Here is a 12,006-nt window from a genome sequence, read left to right as displayed (position 1 = left end):
GTAGCTTTAAAAGAGAACAGATGTTGGGCTCTTTCCCTGCCACAGTTTAGTCTTCCTTGATCTCTAATACCTTAACTTAACTTATACGAAGTTTGCATATGGAGTGCTAAAGGGGGAATGGAATTGTATGTTTTTAGTGTGGTCAACCTCTGTGTGACTAGTTGTCACCTGACTGTTACTTTACCCTTTTTGTATTAATTATCTTTTGCGTCCAGTGGCGATGTAATTTAGTGCTAAAGTTGCAAACTGTTTGTAAAAGCAGCTTCTGATCAGCTGTGCATCCATGGTACAGAGCAATGGAGTTTTGACACTTGATGAAGATCTTTAGGTTCCAATGTAATGTAATAAAGTGATAGTAGCAATAATAATGACTTTATGTCCTTTCATTGTGTACAGGTTTTCTAGAGAGCTGGGTGGGAGTTTTATTTTCCAGTGAGTGTTTAAAAAATGTGGACATCATCTTCACAAATCAGTTAAAAAAAAAAATCGTATTTGTTCAAATGAAACAATCCTAAGTTTCAAACTTAGTGTGTTCAAACTTCAATCCTAAGTTAACCTGATCAGTTGTGGGTTTTTTTTTATAACAATTGAACAAGCAAGGTTTTGAAATAAAGGCAATTATAAATAAAACGTTTTGCAAAACCTCAATATGTGGTATGTTGGCAAAATGAAAGCTTTTATTTAGAATACTTCTAAATTAGGAGGTTTAAATCAAAGTAGTTCTGACTAAGTTTTTCACTGCAAAATGAAAACCATTAGCGTTTTGGTCTCCTGTGGCTATTTACCTGCCAAAGCAATCATTAATACAGTTTTCAGAAAGTTCTATTTAATGCTTTTGAGGCTTTGGATCTTTAAGTAGAATTTTCTGAGCGTGCCAAAGCCGGCTCCTAGGCAGTCTGTTGACGCCAAGAACATAAGGCCTCTAATTACTCGAAGACTGATGTTGTTACTTAAATACAAATCAACACCATTCATTTAATATGGAGTCATGAACTGGAATTATGAAAGACACAAGTTGCATCATTTGTGGTAGTAGCTGAGGCATACACTGTAACTGCTGGCGGGTTTTATGAACTGGTGTTGGGTTTGTGTGGTGGGTTTGGTAGCAGGGGAGGGGCTGCAGGGGTGGCCCCTGAGAGAAGCTGCCGGAAGCTTCTGCAGCTCCAAGTTGGACCCACCTCTGGCCAGGGCCAAGCCCATCAGTGCCTCTGGGAATGACATATTTAAGAAGGGACAATGAAACGTGCGCTGCGTGGGACCTGCAGTGGAGAGAGGCGGAAGGTGCGGGTGGCTGTTGGCACTGGGCTGGGGCGGAGTGGCAGCCATGGCTTGGAGTGCTCCCAAGTGCCCCGCTCCTGGAGTGCCCGCAGCGTGCAGCTCGTCCTGCTGGAGCCACCAGAGTTCGTTAGCCCGGTTGGGCCCAGTGTGGCTGCAGTGGAGAGAGGAGTGAGATGTGGGAGAAACGACTGTGCAGACACTGAGGTCAGCGAAGGAGGAGGGTAGGAGGTGTCCTGGAGCCGAGGCTGCCCTGCAGCCCGTGGGCAGACGGCAAGCTGTACCCCTGCCACCCATGGAGGTTAATGGTGGAGCAGTCCATGAAGACTTGTGGTCGTGGAGGACCTCACACCAGAGCAGATGGCTGCACACAAAGAAGGTCATGACTCCGTGGGAAAGCCCACACTGGAGCAGTCTGTTCCTGAAGGACTGCACCCCGTGGAAGGGACCAACGCTGGAACAGTTCATGAACTGTTCTGGTGGGAAGGGACTCAACGTTGGAGAAGTTTGTGGAGAACTTTCTCCCATGGGAAGTGACTCCACACTGGAGCAGGGTAAAAGTGTGAAGAGTTCTCCCCCTAAGGAGGAAGGATTGGCAGAGACAACACGTGAGGAACTGACCGCAAACCCCCTTCCCAGTCTCCCTGAGGCACTGGGGAGGAGGAGGTAGAGAAAGTTTTTTTTCAAAACTGACTGAAATGAGGAAATGACCGCAGAAGTGCTAATATTCAGTATGTTATATTGTTTTGTACTGTAGACAAATTTTCTTCTGGAAATGTAAAGGCAGGCAATGAGTGCAGTTGCTAAGTAGCTATTGATTTTATTAAAGAGACTGGGAAGAGAGGAAGAATTGGGAGATAAGCATATGACAAACAGGAGTAAAGTACAGGAGGAGTTAATACTGTTGACATTTAGCATCACAGCATTAAGAAGTCAACTCTGATTTGAGTTTATGTATCCAGTCTACGGTTTTGAACTATCATCAGACTCTGGAACACAACACTGTTTTCCATCTAGAGATTTTGTTTTCAACTCTGAAAGCTGTAAACATCATTGGAAACAGTGAGGAAATAAAAACTGATGAGTGGGGAAAAAAACAAGCCAACAATCCACCCTTTTGATTTTTAACATACTTTCGTAGCAAGGTTCAGTGGCACACTGCATGACAATATAACTAGATGTACAGAGCATATCAGTAGCACTGTCTTTATCGTTAGGATTACAGGAGCAGCATGCTACTAAGCACTTCCAAATTAATATAGCTTTTCTTCTTTGCAGCATAATAATAATGTGCAGAAGTTTTTTGTTATTTGTGGTGCTTTCCTTGTCTTACCATTCAAGTATAACCTGCTACAAGAAATATGTCTAATTTTGCAGCGCAAGGAGTATCAAAATGTGTGCCTACAGTGCTTTATGTCTGCCTAGGACTTTATACTGCAGCAGGTATTCCACCCCAACAAGTAGTTTATCATGTTGTGGTTTAGCCCAGCTGGCAGCTAAGCTACCACGCAGCCACTCACTAGCTCCTCCTCCTTGGTTGGGTGGAGAAGAGAAAAATGTAACAAAAGGCCTGAGGGGTCAGATAAGAACAGGGAGGGATCACCCAGCAACCATGGCCCCGGGCAAAACAGACTCGGTTTGGGGACAAATCAATTTAATTCGTTAACAGTTCATTCAGAGAGGATAACAAGAAACAAAATCAGATTTTAAAAACACTTTCCCCCAACCCTCCTTTCTTCCTAGCTCTTCCTCCTCCCCGAGTGGCACAGGGGGAGGGGGAATGAGGGATGTTGTCCGTCAGCTCATCACACGCTGTTTCTGGGAGGCCGGCGGGGGACCTCCCGCCTGGCTCGGGTTCTTTTGTCCCCTTTTTAAATAGGGTATTCACAGAGGCATTGATGGGCTCTGCCCTGCTTTGAGGGGATGGGGGTCTGACCTGGCCAGAGGCCAGTCCAACTGGTTTTGGAGTCTGGGAAGCTTCTCGCAGCTCTTTAGAGGGGCCATGTCTGCAGCCCCTCCCCTCCTACTAAAACATCACCACATAAATCCAGCACAAGTTGCAATGTTTTCTCTCAGAGCTGGTCTTTCTATAAATCAGATTCTTTCAGGTTCCTCTCAGATATGTTATACGTATATGTATAGGTACAGATATATGTGTTTATATATATGAAAATTACCGATTGGCTACTTTATAGTTCTAAGAGAAACTTATAATAGGTTCCAGTGTCTTTTCAGATCTTACCATGTGTGTTGGGTTTGTGTGGTGGGGTTTTGGTAGCAGGGTAGGGGCTACAGGAGTGGTCCCTGTGAGAAGCTGCCAGAAGTTTCCCCGGCTCCGAGTCAGACCTGCCTCTGGCTAGGGCCAAGCTCATCAGTGCCTCTAGGAATGACATATTTAAGAAGGGACAAAGAAACTTATGCCAAGTGGGACCTACAGCAGAGAGAGGGAGAAGATGCGGGTGGCTGTCTGCTCTGGGCATCCCCTCCAGCCTGGCAAAACAGTCAAGTCTGTTTTGCCCATCACCATAATTGGTGAGAGATACTTCCCTGTTCTCAGCTCGACCCTCAAGCTTTTTGTTATATTTTCTCCCCAAACAACAGTACCTGTTAGAAAAAAGGCATATAGTATGCATATAGTAGCATGTATACTGCTGACTACAGTGACTATACAGGTACAGCGATGGATGACATTGCAGTGCTGATGCAGTTGGTTTGCTGTTTGGGACCCCAGTTATTTTTTTGTTCTTATTTATAACATAGTAATAACATCGCAGGCATAACATCATAGGCACTTCAAAAGGAAAGATGTAAGCTGATGCCTATGCTGCTTCTTTTGTTTGAACACTTCAAGCCATTTTTTTAAAGGAGAAAGCCAAAAAACTTTCCAAAATGTATTGCTGTTCAAGTAACTTTTTAGTCTCACACACTACTGATGGAAGTGAATAGCAGTATATTGAGAGATTACGAAGAACGATGCTGAATTTGACTCATGTTTCTCTTTGCTTTATTCACAGATATTGATGAGTGTGCTGAAGGACGGCACTACTGTCGTGAGAATACCATGTGTGTAAATACACCAGGATCCTTTATGTGCATCTGCAAAACAGGATATATACGCATTGATGATTATTCATGTACAGGTAAGAGCTGTATATATTTGTGAAAGAAAACAATGGGATGATGTTATTTAGGAGCATGGTTCTTCTAAAGTTAATCTTTGTTAGAGTCACAGAACGTCTACATGAGATGTTAAACGGAATAAATGCCAAAATAATTATAAAGATGCAGTGCAGAAAAGCTAATGTATTTTATGGGTTATGTGTGTGTTCTATCATTTGCCTGAAATTGTAAGGCAGTCTGGATTGTCTCATAGGTTTGCATGGTTTTCAATGCTAATCAATAAGGTGAAGGGAAAAGGCTGAAGGGAAAAAATAAGAGAGCAAAAACAGTGCTATGAGTTACTCGATTTCCATGTGACATACCAGTACAACTTCACTTGCAGTATAACGATTCTTCTGCGAACTTTTGATGGGGTTAAATTTGCTACATATTAGAAGTGGCTGTTTCCTCATTTTGAATTTTCCTTCACTGAGGAGGTTCCCCAGCTGAATCCGGAGTTCAGAGGGCAGGAGCTCTGCCTGCCCTGAGCCACTTGACAACATGATCGGTTTTATCTCTGAATCTTCCCTTTTTGCTCTGCTGCCAATGGATACTCTAGAGGAGATGTTGGGTTGTCTTTAAGTCTTCTTTTATTGCAAGATATTTTAAAGTTATGAAATGAACACTGAACATTTAAACCAGCCTTCCATATCAGAGCCAGCCTGACTGTAAGTGTTCCTGGGAGAAATGTGTTTTTTCCTACTAGACAGATAAAGCAAACATGATTCAAAGATGTGGCACATTCTTTCAGTGAAGAAAAATGTGTGTGAACAAAATAGTACCACTATTTTGTGTGCACAGGGGAATGCATTAGCTCTTTCTGTAAGAGGATATATTTGTTCAGTAAAACTTTCTTGGAGTTCATGTTATCCAACAGTAAAGCTGGCTATAAATGGATGAGAGTATTCAGAATGTGGAGACAGTACTGTGAAGTTCATTTCTAAATATATTTAATTCTGTCCATTATGATTTTTTTGAGCATCAATGATAGATACAGAAATAATTTATTCATAAACTGGCATAATTTGCTTGCTCAAACATGCACAGCACTCAGGGACATGAATTTGAAACCGCACATGCGATTTTTGTGTGTACTGTCTTACCTGTGCTTGACATCCCTCTCACATACGCTGACAAGCACTATTTTACTGCAGTAAGCCCAGTTCTTGAAAGACCAAGTTATAGGCTGCTTGCAGCAGGTCCTTTCTGAAACAATCAGTAGGTTTCTGATCACTTTCTCATGTTTCCCGTGCTCTCAGCTGAGTAAAGCAATTGTTTCATTACCTAGTGAGTGTGAATGTTGGGATTATTTTAGGACTGACTTTGTCTAAATCACTGTGATAATTTTTCTGCTTTACTTCCCTTAACTTGCTGTTCTGATTCAACTCTGCAAATGGTAAACCATTGCAAACAATTCACAAGGGCATTTGGTGCCTATAAATATAATACAGGTATTTCTCAGTACTCCGCACATTGCGTTCCTCATATTTGCTGAAATGTACTGTTGTGAAATTCAGTGTAGTTCAAGAGCTTTGGACAGTCAAATTGGTGTAAAACTTCCTGTAAATCCATTACGAATCTCACATTCCAAGCTGAGTTTGACTCCACATTTGTAGATAATATTTTCCTGTGAAATCAGCCTGATGAGTAACAAAATGAATGATTTCTTTTCCACCTTTCCTTTGATCAAGCTGGGAAAAGTGAAGGCAAAAGGATGCAAAGTAGATGCAATAGCTTTGTAAGGTTTCAAATCTTAAGACTCACTAGGCCAGATGAACTGTAAGTCATGCAGTGACTTTCTGTAACTCTGAGCAATGCCACTCGCTATGATTTGGGACCTGGGAGTTTTTCTGGAGTTAAATTATAGTGAATTTTGCATACTGAGAGGCAACCATGAGCATGCAGTGCCTGTTGGGTGGTACAATTTCCATGAATGGCAACCTAACATCATTAAGTGTATATGTCACAAAATAAGAGCTTTATTTTTCTGGTTTCACAACTAGTGTGACCACATCTGGTGAAGGCACTGGTCAGTTACTGAAGTATGTAGACTTATGAGACTCTTGCATGGCATTTCCACCGAACAACTAGTGAGTGAAAGATTAATTATATTTTAAAAATTGAGGGAAACAGGATACATTTAAAGTCATGTGCTTTGAATAAGTGGCATTTTGTGCTTGTTTTAGTTTATATGAGTGACACTGAGAGCATTTATATTACAGCACTATATTAAAGCAGGTGGCAAGCGTATATATCTGTACATGACACTGCTACAGCTCTCTCCCCTCAGTGTATTCTTTGCTCTTTGCTGTTTTTGCCATGTATTAAAGCTCCTGATTTCAGAGACTTTCACGTGGAGCCAGTTGCCCAGATATAAATCTAAGAGGTAAAGTGAACACAAGCAGGGAGAGTATGTTGCTGTGGCTTTAACATGGAGTCTGTGGAAGTTTTAAACTGCTAGATTGCTTAACATCATCTCTCCTCAAGGAACTCACTCTGTTCCGAGAACCAGCAAAGGCTTGGTGTAACAGAAACACTGGCTGTGTTTGCAGGACATTGCTGAAAGATGTGTACGTTAATAAATCTGTGCAAAATGACAGTGGGAAGTAGTTTATGATGCTAATGACAGTACTTTGCTGTCCTGCAGACAGACCAATGGGTTTAGTCTAGGCTGTTATGCTTGAGTATAGCTGACTTTTCATAAGCATGATTTTCTCTTACAGCATACTGCGATATTTTAGAGCAAGTAATTCACAATAAGAACTCATTATACTTCCTTTTATGGTCTTTTTTTGTTTGTTTGTTTGTTTGCTTGCTTTTAATTTAAGTGGAGCCTTAATGACAGCTAAACAAATAATATCTAGGACTTGGGAAGGAAAAGTATTTTCCAAATATGTTTTGTTAAGGTAATCATGGTAGTAAAGTGTGTTGGGATTCTCACCCGGTCTCAGCCAATCTTGCATTTGCTCTATTTAAGTCCATCACCTTAATCTGCCTTTTATGATTGTAGAAAGCAGCAAGTAGAAATCTTTGCACTTGGAGAATCGAGATACCAACTTGTCTGTGCCCAGCACACCTCACTGTGCATCACCTGCTCCCAGCCCCTTCACTGAAGCTGGGAATTATTTTGGTTAAGCTCAGTTTTCTTGTCATGATAGTGCTAGTTCTTGAAGTTAAGGGCATAAACCAAGCCTTTTTATCTGGCAGAAAAGCAAGACAGTAAGGAGAAAAGCAATCATGACAGACCAAAGAGACAGAGCTCTGCAAATTAAGATGTTTTTGAAAGGTTTTGTGAAGAGTACCTTGTTTAACTTGGCATATCTGTGAAAGTAAGGCTGTGCACTGTCCTTAACAGGATTTTCTGGGTTTTCCATATTTCTTTTTTGTTCTAATAAACAAATTTATTGTAGAAGCTGCACAGAATAGTTGATGTATTCCATAGTCGGTACAAAAAGCTGGTATTTACATCTGGCAAAAATGGAAAGCGGGAAAGAGATGTCTGTAAAAGAAATGATATTTTAAAACCAATTCAAACACTGATTATGCAAAATATGTTTACATTCATACCATTGGATAGTCTCTGTTCTATGTAAATCATGCAAAAAGTGGATATTGTAGGACATAACGTCTGCATTGTATAGAAAACTTTCCTCAAGAGAGCTGGAAGCATGAGCTTTGATAGCAGCAGTTCTCAGCTGCTGCAGAAGGATATTAAGATGCCTCTTGCCAACTAGTCATGAGAGCCATGCTACAAGAAGCCTCACATAGACATCTCTTGCAGGCAAAGGCAATCCTGAATATTTCAGGGGCACCTTGGTACTGCAATCATACTACAAAAAGGCTCCTGGACTTATTCTGGTGTGGTTGTACAGTATGCAATTTTGTTCAGTACTTGTGTACAGAGAGTCCGATGCACTTTGGATTTTGCGAATGTTTGCAACTCAATTTAGTCATTCGACCCTCTTTTGCCTTGTGCAGAATTTAAAGTTCTTGACAAGTCTCTTTTTGCCTCATTGGAAATTCTGTGTTTAACTTGCCAGCTGAAATATCAATGAAACTGAAGAGGAGGCAGATTTTCAATCCAGTTCAGGAATAACAAGAATAGGGCAAACAAGCAACAGCTGACCCTGTGTGTTACTAAATGTTAAATTCAAAAAATATATTTCAGGTCACACTGTTCCTTGTAATGTTGTGTAATCGAATCCAGTTATGGAAGCCTAGCTGTGCATAAAGTAGTTGACTTACTGTAAACTGGACCGTAAGCTCTGGTAGCACATCCTTGGGACTGTTACTAAGCAGGAAGAAAATGTTCTGTAGCTTGGCATTAATATGTCTTTGTTTGCACAGGATAGCTGAAGCAGAGGAAGGAGATGTTGAAAAATTATGCCTGAACCTTGATTAGGCAGGTTATGATGTGAGTGATATCCACACAGCTTGCCGGCAGACTAACGTAAAATGCCTTATTGTTTCATCCTACGCACACATATATAATTTAGCAGTCATTGATCAAAATAGAAGAGAGACATAAAATCAGTGACATTGAAGGGATTTTCCCCTGTACGAGACGTTTGAAAAGAAATCTGTGCTATCTGTCTCTGTCAGAGTCCTGGGCACAAAAGACTGATTTATTCAGCATATAGCTGCTTCCAAAACAGCTCTAGTCTCTTTCTTCCTGGCATGTTTATTGCAAGTTTTACAATAGATCTGAATTACATTTTGATTTTCACAACAAAGGATGTAATGAAGACATCAATTTGAGATTTTGTTATTTGTATTCATCTTGGATGCAAATTCGCAGAGTTAGATTATTTAGTTACAACCATATTTACACAGAAATCTATTGTTCGTGACTGATTTTATGTTCAGAAATCAATCACAGCTATGAGAAGGGGAGATGAGTCCTAAGCTGCACCCATATGCCAAATAGGTGCACAAACTGCAAATTATAAATGCATTAAAAATATGCTATGGGCTACCATGCTTTTCCTACATTGGTATCATCTCATTCCCCTTCCACTTTGCTTCACAGAACCCGAAATGTCACGGTATTGCGCTGAGGGAAGGAAGACAGAAAATAGTGTGAGTCTCTGCTGGGATGGTTTTTTATAAGTAACAGTATGCTGCACTGTCACTGTTAGATATGATTAAATCTGCACGCCTTAGTAACATAGAAAGTTGTCCTTCTAGAAACAAGGATGCAGCCAGTGTCACCTCCAGTATTTCAGGCTGCTGTGTATCCCACAGCTGGTAGCAGTGCTCTCAACAGCATGATACATATCCTTTCCTGCACCACTTATTTATTTTTTTAAACAGAAAGGGAGAAGTTAAGAAATGAGAGATGAGAGCTCTCTCTTTTTCACACTTGGCTCTAACAGTGAGGAGTTCTGACTAGCTACAGTGGATAGTTAATCACGTTTAGTCTGAACAGATGTCTTTAGGCTCCTGCCTTGGGACCACTCATCTAAGTAACCCATCAAAAATGGAACAGAATAAAGAAGACCCTGTGAGATTTAGTGCATCCTCCTTAGATCACATTAAGGCAAAGGAAAATGCATGCCGTGGCCTGGAGAAGTCATGGATTTTCTGAGCCTCAGATGATTTTTAAGGCTCTGTTTCTGTGCAGTCTCGTGGGCCACCTTCTCTTTTTTTTTTGCTTTCCAGTCAGCATAAAAGGGGGAAATTACTCTGATGGAGATGCTGGTGATGTGCTCAGCCTCTCCTGTGGGTGGGAGTTCCTGAAGTGATGCGGAGAAGGTAACACAGCTGATGTTACCCTCCCAGAGAATTCCTCCATGGGGACTGTTTTGTGTTTGACACGTGGCTGTACTGGAGAGGGAGGCTGGGGCCCTCCATGAGTGCTCTAGGATGGTGTCTTCAGCTGGCTCTCCCTGTACATGTGGTTTGGGTAAGATGATAAATGACCGAATGTAAGACAGACATATGGAGTATGGACTGTGTTAGTATATAAACCAGACTCTTTGAATTAATTAATGTTTGTACATGCTGTCATCTATGGGGTTTAGTAAATTATCTAATACATGCTGCTTTTTTTTTTTTTCTTGAGAGAGAGAGTAGTGAGTGATCTGCAACTTTGTACCCTGACATCAGTGAAGTTTTATAATTGTGCTGTGCTTTGGCAGGAAATAGATGTGAATTCTTAACTGATTAATTATTGGAAGCTTATCGGGCATGTTGCAAATCATGGCCTACTTCTTTCAAGCATGGTCCAGCCACGTGGGCAGCTGTGTCCATCCCTTCAGCGGTGCTGAGCTGCATGGGACCGCTCCTGTGTGCGGAGCTACGTGCTCATGTACACGTTTGAAATGCATGCAGACTCTAACTTTTTTTCACAACCATTTTGCTAAATCCATTCCAGACAATTTAGTCTTTCCTTTTCATTTTCACTTAAGCCAAGTCATGCTGATTTTTTTTTGCTACTGCTTGCTTGTAGAAAGAAGTAGCTTAGAAGCCAAAGGAGATGGCAAAATAGGTGGAGATTCTAAGTCTGTGAGGCCTTAATTGCGCATTACAGCCTGGTACAGTCATGTTTGTGCACCTGAGTTTGTTTTCTGGCTTCTAAAGAAAATTGTGAAAGATTTTTATGTAACCTACCGTGACTGTGGTGGGAACATTTACAGGGTTTGTTCTTCAAAGTCTAAACAGATGGAAGAGATGAAATGCTTCTTTAGAAAAAAAAAGGACTGAGTGGAATAGATGAATGGCTTTGGTCTTTGGGCTTTTTGACCTGGCCATATGGAAGACCTACTCAAAGCAATGAAAGATGTGTTGAACTCACTGAGCTTTAACTAGGTGTATCCAGCTGGAGTTTGCTAGGCCTCCCTCTTCCTCCACCCCAGCCCATCTAAGTCTTTATGAGTCTCAGAGATTTTTTTAATAACCTTTTACCGAAAATAGTGTCAATGCATTCAGCAGCATTTATTTTTTTTTTCCTGTCTTAGCCTCTCACAGTAAACTGAAGTCTAATAATTGTTTCCACATAAATTACCAAGAAGCATGGCAGTAGTGAGTTGAGTGACACCCGAAATGTTAATTCTTTGGAATACTGGCAGCTCTGCATATTTTTCAAATCAAATTAAATCACAAATCTGTTGCAAATTGGAAGAAATTCCAAGACCAGCATTAAAATAATTAAAGGTCTGGGGAGATTGACTTGACATATGGGAAAGATATAAGGAGAAAACTACACATTTAGCTGCATAATGGTGATGAATGTGCAAAAAGTAGGAATTACGGTAACAATAATACTAATTAATAATTACTTGAGGGGTTTCAATAGTAAGGGAGAAAATGCAGAGGGAAGGCCTGCACCCCTGGATCAGCGGCTGTTAGTTTTTGACATTAGTTCTTCATGTCTGACCCGTATTCTTTGCTCTTTAATGATACTGTGGGATAACTGAAACAAATTAACCTCGACATAATGTATAGGAAAAAAGATTGTCACATTTACCCTGTTCAGAGCTCTCTCACCTATCCTTGTGCTTTTTTTCCCATGCAGCCATTAATGTTTTCTCACTTTGGTTTTCTGACAGACTACATCATTGTGATTTATTT

The 12,006-nt window shown here is 40.9% G+C and overlaps 1 protein-coding gene across 1 annotated transcript in view; it reads left to right on the top strand.

The window, feature by feature from the left end:
- Positions 1 to 12,006, top strand: part of NELL2 (neural EGFL like 2) — a 164,676-nt gene that overhangs the window by 86,562 nt on the left and 66,108 nt on the right. The window contains exon 13 of the mRNA XM_086609966.1: positions 4,290 to 4,415. Coding sequence (XP_086466092.1) covers positions 4,290 to 4,415 — 126 coding nt within the window. The remainder of the gene's footprint in view (positions 1 to 4,289; positions 4,416 to 12,006) is intronic.

Source organism: Tauraco erythrolophus, chromosome 4 (genome assembly GCF_009769465.1).
Source record: "Tauraco erythrolophus isolate bTauEry1 chromosome 4, bTauEry1.pri, whole genome shotgun sequence".
NCBI classification, from domain to species: Eukaryota; Metazoa; Chordata; class Aves; order Musophagiformes; family Musophagidae; genus Tauraco; species Tauraco erythrolophus.
This window is presented reverse-complemented; position numbering and strand designations above follow the sequence as displayed.